We start from the raw sequence: 18876 nt of genomic DNA, 5'->3' as shown, positions 1-18876 counted from the left end.
AACTTTTAAAAGGAAAGACGGCATCAGTGTAAGCAGTTGGTAAATGTGCAAATCTCTAGTTGCACTTTAGCTGCTCTGAGGAGTTTCCCAATCGAGCTAGAATGGGGTAAGTACCTTCCATTTGTAGCAAATTAATTGTAGCAAAAGAAGCCAACTGGGCTCAGGGTGAGGAAGGGGAAGGGGTGCCTGGGTTGGTTAGGGGCAGAGGGTCTGGGAGCCACAGCCTGGCGCAGCAGCCTCTTCAGCAAATGGAGGCCTAGGATGACCTTAGGAAAGAGGCAGCCTCTGTGTGGGCCCTGAGGGCAGCTAACAAAGCCCTGTGCTTTTGCTCCTTTCTCTCTCTTCATCTTTTCTTTCCTTCCCTTTTTTTTTTTCTTTTTTTCCTGGTACCCAGCAAGTTAGCCTGGTTTCCTCAGAGATGGGCAGGTTGGACTCAGGCTTTGGAACCACCTATAGCTTTTCCACCTTCTGCCCTGAACTCTGATGGGTCAGAGGTGTTGGTCTGAGGTCTCCATGCACAGGCAGGCTGCTCAGGTAGCCTCAGACTCACTGCCTTCCAGCACTGCACAGACACAAGAGCAGAAAGAGCCGCTTGCTGTTTTGGCACAAACCAGACCAAGAGAACTTACAATAGAAAGTTTATTTTTTTTTTGTTTCCAGTCAGTATTTTTTCCTTAAAAACAAATACAAAAAAAAAAAAAGCTGATCACAGTTTGCTTAAACAGCCAGACTCGGACAATATTTGTAACTTTGTTCACAAAAACATACATCACTGAAGCTGCGCTTATGAGAGCCACTTCCAGAGTTCGTGCAAAGGGTCCTACAAAGGCACGCAGGGACACACCGCTCGGAGTCACAGTTTTCGTCACAGAGCCACTAGTCACTACACGTCAAACAAGTTAAGTTGTGTCTCATCAAGTCACCTCTACAACAGCATTAATTACACAGGGAATATAGGTAGTTTGAATAAAAATATCTTTAACAGCTTAGAGCTGTTGAGACAGGAACACTTCCACTCACATGCACAGTTAAACAACTGGAGTGCAACACACAACATTGGCACTAAACGAGGTTGAAGGGGGACTTTTTTGTGTGGTTTTTTTCTCTTTTTTGTTATAGTTACTTCAAGTAACACAGCTTGCTTCATATAAATAAGTTAAAACATCTATTTTTTTTTTTCAAGACAAAGCCATTCAGGACAAAGAGATGAACAGAAAGCAGATCTACTTATACAAGCGCTATAATGGCAATAAACAGGCTCATGATTAAAAGATGAATTAGGGCAACGAGAACAGGGCTTCTTCACAGAAGGAACACAAGGGAGTTTCAGAAAGTCACCTTAGTACTGACACTACGCGGGATCCGCTAATACTGCTCAGTACTTTAAACGCTCAAATACTCAGGGGCGGAAGGCCCCTCCTGCCGCCGCCATGCTCATGCTTTTCAGCTTATTATCTTTTTTCCACTTCATTCTCCGGTTTTGGAACCAGATTTTAATTTGTCTCTCAGAGAGGCAAAGAGCATGTGCTATTTCAATCCTTCTTCGGCGGGTCAGGTAGCGGTTGAAGTGGAACTCCTTCTCCAGCTCCAGGGTCTGGTAGCGCGTGTAGGCCGTCCGGGCCCTTTTGCCTTCCGGGCCGCCTATGTTGTCTGCAACAGAAAAGTCAGCGATTTAGCCACGAACTCCTCAGCCCCCGGTTACTCAAGTCGAGCCAGGGTCCTGAGCAGGAACTGGGGGAAAGCTCAACAAGTCCTCTCTCCTCGCCGCCCACCCCTCCCGAATTTCCTTCCCTCTTCCTTTCTAGAGAGAAAACAATACAATTTGGACTCTGGGAACAATCGGCCCATCTGAGGCTGGAGCCGCGTCCAGAAGGATCGCCCGGCTTTCCTTCACCCCTCTCCTGCCCTCTGGCCCTGCCCCTGGAGTCCCGAGGCAGGGCACAGCCCTCCCAGGCAGCCCACCTCTCAGAAACCCACGGAAGCAAGGCCCTTCCCTGAGCGCCCAAGTGGCCTCCGGGTCACCCTCCCTTAAAGTTCCAGCCCCGCGAGCCGCCTTCTGTTCCAGCCTGCACGCTTGGGGCGCCTCTTTCTTTTTCTTCCCCTTTCCTGCTGTCCCTTCTGCTCCCAAACTTCAGAATCCCGCCGGCTCTCGCCTCGATTATTCACCCCCCCAAGCCCCTTTTCGGGGACTCTAATTAGTAACGCTGTTTCCCCAGCGTAGCCCTCCTCATAAATTATCCACCCTGACAAGCCCGATTCACGGCCCCTACTGCCATCCTCTACCTCTCTGCGCCCTACTCGGCTGGCCTGACCCGGGAGTGCGTTCTGAGGCGCTGGGGTTCGATATGGGATTTTTCCTTTCCCCCCGGTTTCAACATCTAAACTTGCCTGGCCAACGGCCCTTCTCCTCCCCAGCCCCCGCCCCCACTTGCGAGCGTTGGGCACTGCAGAGAAGAGAAGGTGGAAAGAGGAAGGCAGGGGAAGGAGAACGGCGGGGAGAGACTCCACAGGGCTGGGAGAGGCAAGACCAGGAGAGAGATGGGGAGAGAAGGAGGTAAAGGAGAGAAGGGGGACCGAGAGCCGCGCCCCCGCGGCCGCGTGGATTTAGAAAAAGGCTGGCTTTACCATGACTTATGTGCAGCTTGCGCATCCAGGGGTAGATCTGGGGTTGGGCGGGCGGCGCCGGGCTCGGCTCGCTCTGCGCGCCCGCCTGCTCGCTGCTGGCGGGGGCGTCCTCCTCGGCTCCGGACGCCGTGCCAACCCCCTCTCTGCTGCTGATGTGGGTGCTGCCGGCGTTGGCCGAGGCGCCGCTGGAGTTGCCCAGGGAGTTTTTCCCGCCGTGGTGGCTGTCGCTGCCGGGCGAGGGGGCCACGGCGGAGCAGGGCAGCGGGTCGGGCGGAGGCGAGTGCGTGGACGTGGCCGGCTGGCTGTACCTGGGCTCGGCAGGCGCCGCGCTGGCGCCGGCCGCGTAGCTGCGGGCGCGCTCCCCGGAGCCAAAGTGGCCGGAGCCTGAGCGGCCGACGCTGAGATCCATGCCATTGTAGCCGTAGCCGTACCTGCCGGAGTGCATGCTCGCCGAGTCCCTGAATTGCTCGCTCACGGAACTATGATCTCCATAATTATGCAACTGGTAGTCCGGGCCATTTGGATAGCGACCGCAAAATGAGTTTACAAAATAAGAGCTCATTTGTTTTTTGATATGTGTGCTTGATTTGTGGCTCGCGGTCGTTTGTGCGTCTATAGCACCCTTGCACAATTTATGATGAATTATGGAAATGACTGGGACATGTACTTGGTTCCCTCCTACGTAGGCACCCAAATATGGGGTACGACTTCGAATCACGTGCTTTTGTTGTCCAGTCGTAAATCCTGCCTGATGACCTCTAGAGGTAAACTCGTGCACTAATGGGGGAGTTGGGTGGAGGCGAGAGGGGTGGCGCGCGCGCCCCAGGCGCGTGCCCGCCACCCGCCGCCGCCGTTCAGTCGGACTCGAGCGCCACCCGCTGGAGGCAGGGCGCATCGCTCCGCTTCCGACCCAGGGCTGCAAGGGCCGGGGTCGAATTGAGGTTACAGCCCATTATGGCAAAATTATTGCATTTCCCTCGCAGTTCCATTAGGATGTACCAATTGTGAGGCCGTCAGCTGCCGATCGCGCGCCCGGCGAGGATGCAGAGGATTGGGGGGGAGATGGTGACTTGGATTTTATTTACAACAACTTTATTTCCCCGCTGTGCAGCCCCTCTTATTTTTGTGTCGAGGTTGGGGTCGGTTCTGCCCGTCGTGCCGGCAGCTCTGAAATTTGAAAATACAGATATCACCTTCGGGGAAGGGGGGAGGCCATTTAGCCAATTGGAGAAATAAATCCTGCCCGCAGCAGCAGCTACAATTACGGCTCTGTTTTTCTGTGAGTGCATGAGGGACAGCGTCCCTGCCGCTCTTAAATGACAGGCGTCTATTAAAGATAGCTTTTGTGTAGTGTTTCTCCGAGGCGAGGTCAAATTCCATACACTTTTATAACCGGAGTCGATTTTTCTTTCGTGTAAATATGGTTTTCGTGTCATTAGTTCGCTATTTGATTTGCTTTAAGTATCCAATCTGGAGAATCTTCCCCACCAGGTCCCTTTCCTCGAGGCAGCCGGGCCCCAAGTCGGAGGGTTCTCGCTGAACCCACCGAGTGGGCCCAGACTCCCCGCAGCCACAGGAGCTGCTGGGAGGCTGGGGATCCTTGGGCCGAATTATTAGGGTCTGGCTTACACCTCCAGGAGTAAGATGAGGGTGCTAATGGAAACATTTCGTGGCAGTGCCTAGTATCTTCGTAGATATTTTCCTGGGTCCTGAAAGACGAAAGTAAATCACAAACACAGCCGAAAGGCCTGGGGAGTACTTCCCACTGGAGGCTGAGCGTCGCAGGCACCCCTGGCACATTTGGAAACCAGGACTCTTGCCGTTCCCAGGGTCCTGAGCCGCCTCCTTAGGTCCTGGAAGCCACTGTGGTAGAAGCGCAGGCACTATCAGAGGCGGGGATCCGGGATCCGGGATCCGGGATCCGGAGCTGGAGTCTTCGGGAGCCCAGTCTCTCCGGGGGCTGTAAAGTTCTGCTCGCGCCCAGGTTAGGTCGGCTCGGCTGAGGCTGCTTCTCTTCCACGGACGGTTGCGCGCGGGGCTGAGAGACTAGGCTGTCTCAGGGTCCCCTTTGTTCCTCACGCTTCTTCCTGTCTAGGAGCGGCCTGGGATGCCACCGCAGTGCAGGGGCCCCAGCCTTTAGGCCCCCTCTTTCCAGTGGCCTGAGTCGATTCGGTGGTGACCTCCACGACTTGGTGACGAGGGACCGAGGCGGAAACGCCCAGACACCAAAAGGGGCTCGGCCCAGGTTCTTTTCTCTCCAGCAACCCCGCGTCCCGAGCTCAGGGGCACGCAAAGGCGCTGGCACAAGAGCCGGGGATGAATTCGGGGCGCGCCCTGGGATCCGGAGCCGACTAGGGCAGCCTTGGAGAGCGGGACTGTCTGTGCAGTGCGCCCCGCTCCACCGCTGGGATTGGCTGTGTGTAGATTTTTTTTTTTTTTTTTTTTTTTTTTGGTAAGAAATAAATGCTCAGGCGTTTGCAAAGCTCCCGCTCCCCTGAAGCTGCAGAAGCCCCCCGGATGGGAGCAGGCGGGGGAGAAAAGTTGGGGAGCAGGCGAAGGCAAAGGGGCAAAGCCGAGGGAGGTTGCGGCGCTGGCCTGGTCCCTGCCCAGGCGTTTACTCGCCCGCCTTTGCCTCAGCGTCCTCCCCGCTGGGCTGTGTGGAATTGATGAGTTTATTTTCCTTTTTCCACTTCATGCGGCGGTTCTGGAACCAGATCTTGATCTGGCGCTCAGTGAGGCAGAGCGCGTTGGCGATCTCGATGCGGCGGCGCCGCGTCAGGTAGCGGTTGAAGTGGAACTCCTTCTCCAGCTCCAGCGTCTGGTAGCGCGTATAGGTCTGGCGGCCTCGGCGCCCGTGACTCCCATACACAGCACCTGCAGTCAGAAAAGGCCCGGCGCCGGTGAGCCAGGATCCCGGCAGCAGAACCAGGCAGACCCGCGCCCCGCGCCCCCAGCCCCCAGCCTCTAAACTGGAAACCACCCGCCTCCACTCCAGCCTCTTTTGCTATGTCTAAGGCCAAAAGCCGGTAGGATGGGAGACGATTATTTCATACCAAGCGAGATGTTTTCCACCTAAAGCAGTCTGGAGTGAGAAGTTATTGTTTTGGGGGAAATCTGCTCTGTAAGAAAATCATTACAAGCAGAAGAACAGAATGAGCATTCTTAATTCAGGGTACCTGAGTCGTGTTTTTGTGGGAGTGTAGGATGTGTATCTGGAAGTAATGGGTGTGGAACCCTGTGAATAGGATGGACACTCGGAATTCACACACCGATCCCTGTGAAGGTGTTACTGTGGCCAGACGTGTCAGGACTCAACATGTTTGTTTGTTTGTTTTTTAAGATGAAAAATGGTCAGCCCTCTCAAATCTTTGCAAACTCCCCACAAATTGTATGGCCCTTTTGAGAAATGCAGAGCTCCCTTGGAAAAACAACAACAACAAACAAGTGGATCTTAAAGCAAAACACTATCAGTTTAAAATTCTGCATTAGGTTCTGCCCTGCTCCAAGGATTCTCTTTCGAATTTTTGGAAAACAGAGGCAAAGGGATGGAGCTATGGGCCATCTGGGGTTTCTGGAAATGTAGGACTGTGATGGGCTCTCTGTTCTGAAGCCAAAGGAGCCCATGGGTGGGGGGCTCCCCCCCCCAAGCTGGGTGTATGGGACTCAGGCAGGCCCTCAAAAGGAGGCAGAAGTTGGCTAAGAGTGAGCAGTTGAGTGGAAGGGGGAGGAGGGGAGGGAGGAGAAAGAAAAAATCCTGAAGCTGGGGATGTGGCCCTCCAAGGCTTTAGGGAGACACTAGAAGAAGCCAAGTGAGAGCCTCTATCTATGTGGGTTTCTGAAAGGCAGAAAGGAGAAGGGTTGGGGAGTGAAGGGGAGTTATTAGTGCTGGGTGCAGAAGGCCATCTCTGCTTGGGGATCTGAGCAGGGTGTTACCAGGTGGAAGTGTGGGCAGGCACTCCCTTCCATCCAGCCTAGCCCTCTGTTCAGGTTGCCCCTGTCACAGAGTCTCACCTAGAGTGGCAGTGACCCCTCTTCATCCCCTAAGGTGTCACCTTACATGGCTGCTAGTGCAGTGCCTTTACTCTGCCACAGCTTGATTGCCTCACTGGGAATGGGTTGGTTTTTTGTTGTTGTTTTAATCTCTTTTTTAAAAAGCCAGGAAACTTTGTTCATTCTTTCCTCCTTTCTTCCTATTTCCTCCTTCTACTTTCCCTGTCTCCTCCTTCCTTCCTCCTTTCCCTGCCCCTTTCCCCCTCTCCCTCCACGCTCTTGAGGGGGCTGCAGGGAAATGCCTTACCCGCGCAGGAGTTCATCCGCTGCATCCAGGGGTAAACAGGACTCGTGTACTTCCGGTCGGTGCCTTCGTCATGGAGGGCTTTGCCCGGCACGCTGCTGCTGTCGGGTTTGTACTGCTGCTCGGGAGAAAAGTGCAGGTAGTCCCCGGGGCCCCTCTGCTTGCCACTGCCCGAGGGTGAGGCGCCACTGAGGTCCTTATCAGAATAGAAGCACGAGGCCCCGTACTCGTAGGACGCCCGGTTGCAGGCCAGGACCGAGTTGGACTGTTGGTAGAAACAAGGTGAGGTGTACGTCTTGTCCGGGAGGCTCGACGCCCCATACGAGGCCGGGAAGGGCCTCAGCGCGTCATAGCCGGCGGGGTAGAGGGGCAGCTGGCCCAAGAAGGAGTCCTGGCCGCTGGGCAGGCTCCCGGGGAAAGTGGGATTCACAAAATAGGAACTCATTTGCGCGCCCCTCTGCAGGACTGTGATTTGTTGTGTATTAGTACATCTGGCTATAACTATTAGTAGTCATCGAACTGGTTTGTTTCTGGATGGCCGAACGCCAAAAGCGACAGCAGCAAATCGCACCAGCTGACGCGGCGGCGGCCAATGGGAGCGAGCGCTGGAGCCCGCTCCCCGGGGACCGCGGCGACCGAGGCAGCAAAGTTACAAACAGCCCCCAGCCCGCCCGCCCGCCGCCCGCCGCCCGCCGCCCTCCCGGCAGATTAATGGGCGCGCACAGCCAGCCGGCCCGGCTCTCCTCCCGAACGCCAGCGGCGGGCACAGCCCGGATAGGGGCGTGCGAATCAGGCCGGGGTAGGGGCACGGGAGTCCGGGCCGCCGCAGAGGACCCCGCCAGGCCCGCTCCTTCCTCTTCCCCTTCTTGCCTAGTCCGATTTTGCCGGTTTTCTTTCCAAACAGGAAACCTGACAGCCCCGCGCCCGGAGGGGCGGTGACAACGAAGGCTTTGCTCCCTGCCGGCATGCCCTCGCGCCAGGGCCCTGAGTTTGCCCCTCCCTCTGCACCCCCCTACCCGTGGGTGCGGGTTCCGGAGTTGGAGAAGGGGGTCTGAGAAACCGGGCCTTCACGCCCTGCTCCTCACTCCTGCACCTTAGGAATCGGTGCATCCCTTCTTGCTCTCCTTCCCCACACCCACCACCGGCCTGGGCCTCGCTGCCGCCTGGTGCGGAAGGCTCACCTCGAGCTGACCAGGATGGGCCAAACGTCTTCCCCCGCTGGCCCCATCCTCCCACAGACAACACGTCTCCTTTGAGTTCCGTCGGGCTCCCCTCCAATGGCCAGCGATTGCATGGCCTCAAAGCACCCCACAAGCTGTGCGTCTGGGTCCCATCTTTGAACCCAGGAACTGAGAGGCCAGAAACCGCTGGTTTCAACAAGAAAGGGACCTACAGAGGAGTGACCTTGAGACTGAGCTACGAAGCCAGCCCTGGGACCTGCTCCCCTCTCCCAGCACTTGGGACTCTCCCTCCAAGACCCGAGACCCGGACTGCTCAGAGCTGAGACAGATCCAGATGGGGAATCTCTGTCCTCATTTCAGAGGCACAGCAACCCAAGGTCCCTGCCCAGCCAGGCATAGAGGGCACCTGGAATGTCCCAAGGATGTGAGATCACTGATGTGCTTGGTTTGGGGGCCTCCCCACAGCCCACACTTTGCTGGAGTGTACCTGTTTCCATGCCTTTCCTGGGACTGTTGGGGGCCTGCAGCCTGCAGTTGCTCTAATACCAGGAATAGCTATTTCAACAGCTCCAGGAACCGCCTGCATTGTTTTTTACCGTGGTCCCAGGCCTGGCCTTCCCCAGACAGGACGTGAAAAGCTTGTCCTGGGTTGCTTTCCCTTGCCTGATAGGTGTGCCTTCGAGATAGTTGACTTTTACAGCACATTGATCAATCTCATTTTGTAAAATGTGATATCTTTCCAATGGCATTTTTACAACTGTATTTGTTGGGCTTGTAAAACCCTTGAATTAGCTTTAAAATCCTCAATTCTGTGGAGGCTGAAGAAAGACTATTTATACAATTTGGTTGAATTTCCAGAGGATGTTTGTAAGATCTGTAAAACTCTGGTAAATGCAGGCTCATAGGGTTCAGGACTTGGGGGGGTAGCAATGCCCTCCTATGAATCTGCCAAGGACTTCCTTAATCTCTTCCCTGCTTTTTTATTTTTTCCCCTGCCCTCACTTCCCTCAAAGGGAGAAAACTGGGAAAGGACTGGGTTACTGGTGGCTTCCACAGAACCTAGCGAGAACCCCTGAAAATGGCTTCTGCCCACCCGATGGGGGCTGCACCCAGAAGCCTTCTGCCTGTGCCCCAACCAATCCAAGCTAGGGAAGTTTCCCCTTTGCATATATATATAAAGAAGGGCCTGGCAGGAGAGGATAGAATGTAACATTTCCCTGGAATTTCCTCAGAGAATGGACAGGATAGCTGAAAATGAAAACTCAAGTTAAAAATTCTAAAGGGAACTATTTTTTAAAAGCTATGTCCAAAGAAAATCATGTTTGAGTTATTGTTTTTTAAACAAGACCATTAGATGACAGTGATTTCAAACAAATGATTGTTGTTCAAGACAAAAAATAACTGTTCGGAGATGTTGATAAATGCTTACATTATAATTTCTGTGTCATACCTCCAGGTCCCACACAGTATTGGGACTGATGGCAGTTTATTCCCCATACCACGGTTATTATTTGTTATGGTTTGACTTCGATTTTTGATCTAATAATTACCCCCAGACAATGACAGAATTTGATTTCTCAGCTAAGAGCCAAAAAACATTGTATTTCTAGCTTCTACAGGCACTGAGATAGAAAAAAATAAATTGAAATCTCTACGTGTTAGCCAAGGCTGGTACATCTTATGTTGGCGATGACCCAATTTATTTCTCCAACCAGCATTAGATGCCTATATATATATATATATATAGAGAGAGAGAGAGAGAGAGAGAGAGAAACAGAGCGAGCGAGAGACATAGACACACTCGGGCAAGAACAGGAGCCCCAGACGCTGGAGGGAGCTTTTCCTGGGATAGTGAGAATGGCTACTAGGACTCTCTTCTAGGTCAAAGCCACAGAGAAAGTCCACTTACCTTTCAGCTGCTCTTCAAAGGGGACTGGATGGCGTGCAGGGCCCCACAGTCCGCCCTTTCCCTGGGCTGCCCACTCGACCTCCGCCAGCCTGGGGGGCGGCCTGCCGGTGTGTGTGGTGGACCTTGAGGGCCACCCCGGCCGCCTGGATCTGTAGCCCAGGACAGAGCCCACAGCGCACAGGTGCGGCCTCTGCCTGTCACAGGCCCTCGCCTGACGCCAAAGCCCGCCTTTCTTGCCATAGTCAGTCCTCCTCAGGGCCAGCCAGGCCTGCAGGCCTCAGGACCAGGAGTGGTGTCTCCGATTTCAAAATCCCGAAACGGGCGCCTTCCCCGCACCAGCGCGCGCCCCGGGGGGCGCCTTGGGACGCGCAGTTTGGACAGAAGCAGCCATGACGTGCCAGGCCGCCTGTGCAACCAGTCTCCACGGCGCTGGGGGTGGGGGAGGACTAGAGTCTAGTCGGACGTCCAGCTCTTGTCAGAGGTGGCCAAGGCGGGGGAGGTTCCCGACAGGCCCTGGGAGGCCGCCCCTCGGGTCCTCCCTTGCCCCCCTCTCCTCGGCCTGCTTGGGAATCTCCGAGGGGCCCGCGCAGCAGTCGCGCCAGGCTGCACGACGCGGGGCTACGGCTGGCGTCGGTCCCGGCGACGGCCACAGCGTGGCAGCAGCGAGCGCCCGGCGCGGTCGCAATAAATAATCCGCCCGCGGCAGCCGCAGTCAGGCAGCCCGCGGCCCTGCGACGCAAATGCGCCGCTTTATCCGCCCCGAGCGCACCCACAGCGCGCGCGGCAGTCCCAAACGTCCACAGCCCCTTCTGAATTTTCCAATGCATACCAAGGTACTCTCTTAAGGTGGGAAAACAACAATCGAAGCCACAAAACAAACAAAAAGAACTCGAGCCCAGAGCCTCTGGATTGTTTCTGGTCGCAGTCCGGGGAAGCTCCTGGGGCAAATCTGGCCGAGGGGCACCCAGGCCAAACCGCGATCTGTGCCACCGCGCCACAGAAAGCCAACGCCCACAGCACCTTCCGCGCCTCTTCCCCGGCGGCTCCACAGTCCCTCTTCCCGCTCGCGCAAAGTGGGGCTTGCGGTCGCCAGCCGGCTGCGCCGAGGTGGGTGGGGGGTCCCCCTATCGCCCAGACTCGGTTTGCGTCCTTCCTTCAACCTTAGCTGCTGCCCCTGTCACACTCAGTAACACCACTACATTCTCTGCACCGAAACTTCCCGCCAAGCAACACCCAGCCAATTAACCCCATCCTCTCCTCCAACACAGAGTTCCACCCACGCACCTAGTCCCTCTCCCCGCGCTTCAGACACCCCTGTCATCGGGAAACCGCGTGAAGGCAAGCAGGCAATCAGCAGAGGAACCTGGCTGAATTAGTAAGTTTTTGTTTGCTTTTTTCCCTCATTCTTTCTCTCCAGAAACCGATTCCCTTGGAACAGAAGGTGTTGTGCTGATACCAGTAAAACACATGTCAATTAATTAATTCACTTCACCCTCACCTCTTCCCACCTCCCCAGATCGGGAGCTGTCTCCAGTTGTTGGGGAATTCAGTCGAGCCAACTGGGTCATGAATTAAAAAAAAAAAAAAAATCCAAACCAGAGAGGCTAGTAAGGAACGCCGAGTGCAGGGCCACTTCTTTTGGGGGCTAGGCAAGGTCGCTGGGGAAGAGGAGAGAGAGACCACAGTGCTCCCGCCCCCTGCCAGGACGCTGTGCCACGGAAGGAAGGCTGGCATTTACTGCCATGGTGAGTCAGGGAGAGGAGAGAGAAAGAAAGAGAGAGAGAGAGAGAGAGTGTGTGTGTGTGTGTGTGTGTGTGTGTGTGTGCATGCGCGCGTGATGGAAGGGGCAAGTGTGAACGGTGAGTGTGGGCGAGGGTCTTCAAAGCCGCCCTGGGTACCCTCTCCTACCGCCGCCGGCGCCGGCTGCCATCTCACCACCTTTGCTCCTGTCTCCCCACATGTCTCACCTTCAGATGGCGGCTCCCAGAAGCTCCTACCCCTCTGACAGCTGTCGCTTGGGCAGCCTGGGAGACGAATCGTCCTCCTTCCTGGTGCCAGAGGACGCAGGAAATTAGCCAGGTTGCGAGTTGCAAAGCGGCCGCGGCGGCGCGGGGAACTGGACGCGCCCCACCTCCAGCGGGAGCGGCCGGGCCGGGCCGGGCCAGGGCCTCGTCTCGCTCGCCATCGCCGGACAAAGCGCAGCCAAGCCCGGCTGGAAGGCAGAGCTCCGAAGCAGACAGGACGGAGCGGAGCAAAAGAATGCGGCTCTATTCTCGCAAGGGAAATTATAAAAAAGTTCATGTTCACGGTTCCCATCCACATGACCGACAGCGGCCAATGGAAGGGCCGAACAACTCATAAAGTTGTATTGCAAAGTTGTAAATTTTCATAAACAACAACGGATTTATGACCCTTTCCCCATCACTAAGAGGAGGCAGCTCTTACACCGGCGCCATCTTACCACCGAGGCCGCCTCGACTTGGGGCCGCAGGTTTTACAAACCCAGTTGGACCAGGTTTTATTAAAAGAGCAATAAGAAGCGGGCCCAACCTAGGCAGGAGACGGGAGTCGAGGTCTTCGCCTGCGGAGCTCAGACTACTCTGCGCTGTCCCTATCGTCCCTCACCCCTACCCAGACCCTCCACCTTCCCCGCACCCGGACACCCCCCCACCAAAGCTCGCCAGCCCGCGTGTGCGGAGCCCTACCCTTCCCATACCCCTCAGTTGCAGTGCTGCGGCCCGGACGCCCTCGCTTTGCCTGAATGCGGGTTGGAGGGGGGCTGCGTCAGAGGCCCTGAATACCCCCTGCTAGCATGGGGCTGTTTTCAGGACTCATGGAAAATTCAGGATCACTGGCAAGGGTAATACCCCTTTCCAAGCCCACCCCACAGCCTTAGAGGGAAGGGTGGATTTTGGATTTGCTCATGGAATTTGTAGAGGTGTTTTGTGTTTTTTTTTGTTGTTGTGTTTTGTTTTTTAAGGGAGATTCATGGAATATAATGTATCCATTGAATATTCCGTTTTCAAGAGATCTGGAAGATGTTTTGCGCACACGCGCACACACACAAAACCAAGATGAAAATCTCCTGAGAAATGCACATATGCAATCATGGACACACAGAAATGCACACACCCAATTATGGGCACAAATGCGCGCATCTATTTACACCAGAAGCACATGCACTCGATTTTGGACACAGAATTACATAAAATCACTGACTTGTGCAGTAATACACACATACATAAAATACACATATTAAAAAAGAGGTATACACATACCTATACAAATCCACACCTTAGAATCCACACAAAAAGGGACTTGACACGCATTTACACCAATATATGGACACTCAACACTTAGACCCTATTTGTCCTTCCAGTTTTGCTTCCCTCAAACCCCTGTGGGCTTCCAGACACAGCAAACGCTGGCTAGGCTAACCCCAGCCAGGCTTACCTCTCTCCCAGCTCCCCCCCCCACCTCCGCACCCCTCCGCACCCCTCCACACCCTGTATAAAGCAGTCCACATTTTTTTGTCACCAAGCATCTTTATTTTTCTGATACATAAAACACGGTTAGCTGGGCAAGACAGGAAGTGTGCCTTCCCATTCCTGGAACCTCAAGCTAGAGCCTACAGGGACAAGGGGGACGCAGGACAACACAAGAGATGAAGGGCACTGGGAGGGGCATCAGCCCTCCCCACCAGCTATAAAGTTAGCTCAAGACAACACACCATGCTACAAAGTCACCCCATTAACACATCCTTCCCAAGTCAAGACATTGCCTTACAAATGAGCTCCAAGACTATATAAATGACAAAAAAAAAAAAAATCTTGTTCAAATATACAATATTTGCTATTGTAGGAAAAGTCAGGGTGTACATATTCAACATGGCTGGACAGTAGGACACAGGGACAAGGGAAGGTGCAGGAAGGCTGGGAGCATCTCTGTAGTCCTACTAAGCAGAAGCTAACCCAGAGATCTGCGGCTAGCTTGGGAATGCTCCCCTCCAGAAGTGGGGGTAATGGGCCTGAACTTGGGGTGCCCAGGCCAGAGAAGGAGGGATTCTAGGTTGCAGCACTTAGAATGCTTTGGAATAAATATATTATTTTTCAATTTAAATAGAAGCCAATACCCTGGTCCCCGGACCCCAGCCCTTCTCCACGCAGCCTCAGGGACCTCAGGGACCCCAAAGGCTGCCAGGCAGAAGCAGGAGGGGCCTGGCGGAGGAAGGGGCCGGGACTAGGTAGCAGGCGAGCCAGTGAGCACAAAATAGGTAGTTTGGGAGAGTAGGTAGTACTGAGAGAATCAGGTCCTTTCCGGTATGGGGGAGGTGCTGGGTGTCTGCCAGTGTTGGGACGTGTCTGGGCTTCCTGGGAGTGGAGGCCTACTGGGGACGGGCCCATAGGTAGTTTGGGGTGCCTCTGGCCGAGGCCTGTGCTAGGTAGTATTTTAGCCGTGCCAGCGCAGAGCTGGTCGGACTGGGGTTAGGGAGGGTGTCTGCTGGGGATCCTTGGGGGCAGAGAGAGCCCCAGGGGGACCCAGTCTAGGCGGCTGCTAGGTCCAGAAAAGATGGGAGCTGGAGTGGGTGCAGGTTGGGGACTGTTTTTTTTTTTTTTTTTAACGTTTTCTTTTTATTCTTTCCACTTTTGTAAATAAAATCAATGAGTCTCTAAAGACGCTTTTCCCGACTGTCTGGTGCAGCCAGGGCCCCGACTTGGCCCCTCATTCCTCTTCCTCTTCGTCGTCATCTTCTTCGTCTTCGTCCTCATCGTCGGCCTTGTCGGTGGCGGCGGCGGCGGCGGCGGCGGCAGGCACGGCGCCCTCGGGGGCTGCGGTGGCCGGACCCTCATCCTTATGCTCTTTCTTCCATTTCATGCGGCGATTCTGGAACCAGATCTTGATCTGGCGCTCGGTGAGGCAGAGCGCGTGGGCGATCTCGATACGGCGGCGCCGCGTCAGGTAGCGGTTGAAGTGGAACTCCTTCTCCAGCTCCAGCGTCTGGTAGCGCGTATAGGTCTGGCGGCCCCGCTTCCTGTCGGGCCCTGGGAGCAGACAGGACACATGGACACACGGACAGATAAACCAACAGAGACACAGACAGGACAGTGCATTAGCCAGGCCGCCGTCCCAGAGCCCGCACCTTTCTCCCAGCGCTGACCCGGGCGCACTTCCCCCCTTCCACCCGCGCCCCCCGAAAGGAGCTGGGGGGAGGAGCGGGAGTGTTAGCGGAAGACCCCAACTGCGGTGCCAGACGCGCAGGCAGCTCTGTGAGGAGCAAAGGCGCAGAATCCCAACTTTACAACCATCCTTTCCAGCCGGCTAGGCTTCCACAATGTCCTGCTTCCCCCTGACAAAGGGAAATTGTAAATATAGAGTGTGGGCAAGTTGGAGACGCTGCGCTTTTGCCATTCAAAGGCGAGCTGGGCCGCTTCCCCCGCCCCTTGCTAGGCAAGTGGGTGACCCTCGGGCGGTCCGCACTCCAGGGGCGCCTTTCCTTCCTAGAAGACCGCGCCCCCATAGCCGGACCTTCCATGGGCACTCCGACCCCCTGTCCCCGCTCTCGTTCCCCACCCCTCCTTTAACTGGCCCCTGGCACAGAGGCGTAAGAGGGGCCCTGATGAAGGGTTTGGCTCTTCCTGCTTTTGAAAAAGAAAAGCCAGGCCGAAAGGAAAAGGAGGAGGGAGGGAGAGAAGAAAGGGAGAGAGAAAGAGGGAGAAAGAGAGAATAGCGAACAAAATGTTAAAATTCCAAGGCAAATGGAGTTAAATAAATTTACGAGGATCGAACTCATTAATTGGGTCATAAAAAGTTTTATGAGCCTCATTTACATACAATGCTACGGGCTCTCCACGCTATGGCGCCTTGACTCTAATTAAAACCAGAAAGGCAGCGCCGCCAGGAGTCACGGGGCCGTCGGCTCGCAGTCGCCTCTCTCCGCGCTCCGCGCTCCCCAGCCGGGCGCTCCCCGCTGCCCTTCTGCCCGCTCGCCCACCCACCCGGCCAGCCTAGCTGCTTCGCCTACCTGAAGACCGCATCCAGGGATAGATGCGGAAATTGGCCTCGGCCGGGCCGTGCAGCGCGCCTTCGTCCGCCTTGTCGCAAGCGCCTTTGGCGAGGTCACCGCAGAGCCCGGGGATGTTTTGGTCGTAGGAGGCGCAGGGCAGGTTGCCGTAGGCGTCGGCACCCAGGCCGTACCCGGACGCGAAGGGGCTCTGATAGAGGGGGCTGTTGACATTGTACAAGCCCGGTACGGTGGAAGCGAAGGCGCCGGCGCCCGCCCCGTAGCCGCTTCTCTGCGAGTTGGGCGCAAAGGAGCAAGAAGTCGGCTCGGCATTTTGGAACAGAGAAGCCCCCGCCGTATATTTGCTAAAAAGCGCATTCACATAATACGAAGAACTCATAATTTTGACCTGTGATTTGTTGTCCGGCAGCTTTCAGTGTCGGTTTTACGAGGTAGCGTGATATATGATAACATTACACCCCCAGATTTACACCAAACCCCATTTTCTTTTGGACGGAGCTCGCCGCAGCACGTGACCGCCCACATGACCGCCTCCGCCAATCTCAGCAGCCCTCACAGGTGGTCTTGCTCCGCGGGGCCCGCGGCAGCCTAGAATGGAAGGGGAAGAGGCTCAAATATGTGGCCAACGAATCTGCCCGCGCCGGGCTGGCCTGGCGCGTCCCGCGGGAAAAGGACCCCGAGGCTCCGCGCGAGCGCTCAGCTCACCGCAGCGTGGACGCCTGGCCTGCAGAGGCTGCGCGGGGCGGCCGGGCACAGCCTCCTTCAGCCTATTACCGAACTCTGGACCAAGCCTGCAGGCCTCCCGACCCCTGTCCTGTCTACTGACCCAGCCTAGGGAGGGTCTCTACACTCTGCGCACCCGCCCGACCCACGGCAGTCCGTGGGCAAGTCTCAGCTCCGGGCAAATCGGTCCTTTGCCCGCTTGTACTCCCCGCACTGCCCCCACCCCCCGCCACGTCCACTGGGCGATAGGCCCAGTTGGACTATGATCCAGATGGGGCCGGCGCAGCGTCACTTCCAGCTGCAGCGAGAACGCCACCGCAAACTGGAACCATGTGGTTCGAATAAAGTCAACGTCTCCCAGCTTCCTTTCCTTAATCGGAGGCACACTGTTTATCCGCCTTAAAGGAAGCAGTGAAATATTTATCTATTAATGAGTCTCATTTGCCAACAGATTTATTAATGTGGGATTCCCCTCCTGCCTCCTGGACACCGCTGTCCTGGCAGGCTCTGTGCATTCGCTCCTGGGTACCTCGCTGGCCTCTGGCAGCCTAAGAAATAGCTGGACACTCTTTTGTCCTCCCTGCAACCTCTGGTTTCCCCTCGCTCAAGGGGAACCAAGTCTCTTTCCTCCAAGACTGGAGGAACCTCAGGCCCTACACCCTTCCAGGTACCCCTAGTGCTGGGACTTTTCTGGAAGCCTTTACCGGAGCCACCCATGGGTCTCTGCCAGCTCCTCATGGTTTTGAGTGCTTGGGAGCAAGCAATACATATGGGAGAGCCAGTTTGAAAGGAGAGAAGCTCCAGGTGCCTGGCGGCTTCAGCCCACTATGGATCTCCATTTCTTTTTGGAGACCCCCAAAACAAATAGGGGGACCCCCTCTAGTAAGACCACCGAGTTCTGGCAGCTTCACATTTTCAAGACTGGCTCACAGAGAGCAGAACACACAATAGTTTCCCTCCTTCCCATTCAGGTCCCCAGCGCCTGGAGCTTACCTTTCCAAGCCTCCAACCCCTGCTCAGGGTTGGACTAGCCAGAGCCCGTGCTGCCCACTGCTCGTTGGAGTGTGGTGGGGCGAACCCTTCCCCTAAAGGCCTCATAAACTGCTCAGGCCTCGCTGGAAGCCCATCCGCCAGGTCAGTATGCCTTTTACTGCTCAGCTCGATTGCACACCATAAACCCGACCTCACAATGGAATTGCCCCGGAAATTCTCCTCTAAATTATAGAGTTTGGTTCCTTGTGTACAAAGCACTTCCCATCACTTTCAGAAAGTCCAGGCCGCCCCCTGTTCACTACACCCTCTCAGGGGGTCCCAGGAGCACAAAAGGCAGCAAGAGGGTTCAGACCCGGATGCAACGGAGCCCCAGTTCCTGCCTAGTGGACTGCCCATGGGCGTGGGTGGAGAGGTGGGGGAGCTGTCTGGGCAGGTGGGCGCCTGCTGGTTTCCCCTGGGGACACAGGGGCTATAGGGAGGAGCAATAACCTGGGATGCTCTTTATGGAGGATCAAGATGAGAGCTTGTCTCAGTTGGGGAATGGAGGCTGTAACATGGGTAGGGAAGAAAAACTAAATATTCCAAATAGCATTGCTTTCGGGCAGGAAATAAAAACCTAAAAAAGTTAAAGGAAGAAGAAGCAAGCAAGAAAGCCAGGAGATCAAAGAGGCGGAATTAGACAGCTTTAGACCAATAAATTGTTCCCCGGGTGACACAGAGCAAGATGCAAAGAGAAAGACCCGGCCCCGCCGCCGTCTGTCTAGACTCCGGCGGCTGGAGCGGCCGACAGCGACGGCGTTTTAAGTAAAACCTGCCCCGAAGTGAGATGACCCAGACCAAGCGGGAGACAGGGTTCCGGGAGCGCGGGAAGGAACGCTGCGGCAGGGACCCCAAGCCACAGGCTCATCCCTGCTTGGGTTTTGTCCCGCGCAGGTCCAAACGGTTCTGGCGGGGCGCGCTGCCCCTTCACTTGGGCCAAAGAGAATCCAGATACTGCCTGCAAGGCCTCAGCCCTTCTGCGCCCAAGTCAGACAACTGGGCCGAGTCCCGCGGGTGCCGAATCCTTTCTTTCGTTTCTGGGCTTCTGTGTTTCCTCCTGCCTTCGGTGGCGGGGTTTTAAAACGAAAAG

At 55.6% G+C, this 18876-nt stretch overlaps 3 protein-coding genes across 3 annotated transcripts; all 3 read right to left on the bottom strand.

The window, feature by feature from the left end:
• Positions 1-665: 665 nt before the first annotated feature.
• Positions 666-7843, bottom strand: HOXA5 (homeobox A5). Its single transcript, XM_046020975.1, has 3 exons — positions 7829-7843; positions 2626-4676; positions 666-1650 (listed from the first exon to the last, which is right to left on the bottom strand). Exons 2-3 carry the CDS (start codon positions 3518-3520, stop codon positions 1400-1402), a joined length of 1146 nt encoding a protein of 381 aa, XP_045876931.1. The 5' UTR covers positions 3521-4676; positions 7829-7843; the 3' UTR covers positions 666-1399.
• HOXA6 (homeobox A6) lies at positions 4667-9387 on the bottom strand. The gene is made up of 2 exons (XM_046020976.1): positions 6923-9387; positions 4667-5499 (listed from the first exon to the last, which is right to left on the bottom strand). Exons 1-2 carry the CDS (start codon positions 7362-7364, stop codon positions 5240-5242), a joined length of 702 nt encoding a protein of 233 aa, XP_045876932.1. The 5' UTR covers positions 7365-9387; the 3' UTR covers positions 4667-5239.
• A 4161-nt stretch (positions 9388-13548) lies between these two features.
• HOXA7 (homeobox A7) lies at positions 13549-16576 on the bottom strand. The gene is made up of 2 exons (XM_046020001.1): positions 16032-16576; positions 13549-15051 (listed from the first exon to the last, which is right to left on the bottom strand). Exons 1-2 carry the CDS (start codon positions 16408-16410, stop codon positions 14732-14734), a joined length of 699 nt encoding a protein of 232 aa, XP_045875957.1. The 5' UTR covers positions 16411-16576; the 3' UTR covers positions 13549-14731.
• Between the last annotated feature and the right edge of the window lie 2300 nt (positions 16577-18876).

The sequence above is a fragment of the Meles meles genome, chromosome 10, assembly GCF_922984935.1.
Source record: "Meles meles chromosome 10, mMelMel3.1 paternal haplotype, whole genome shotgun sequence".
Taxonomy (NCBI): Eukaryota; Metazoa; Chordata; class Mammalia; order Carnivora; family Mustelidae; genus Meles; species Meles meles.
This window is presented reverse-complemented; position numbering and strand designations above follow the sequence as displayed.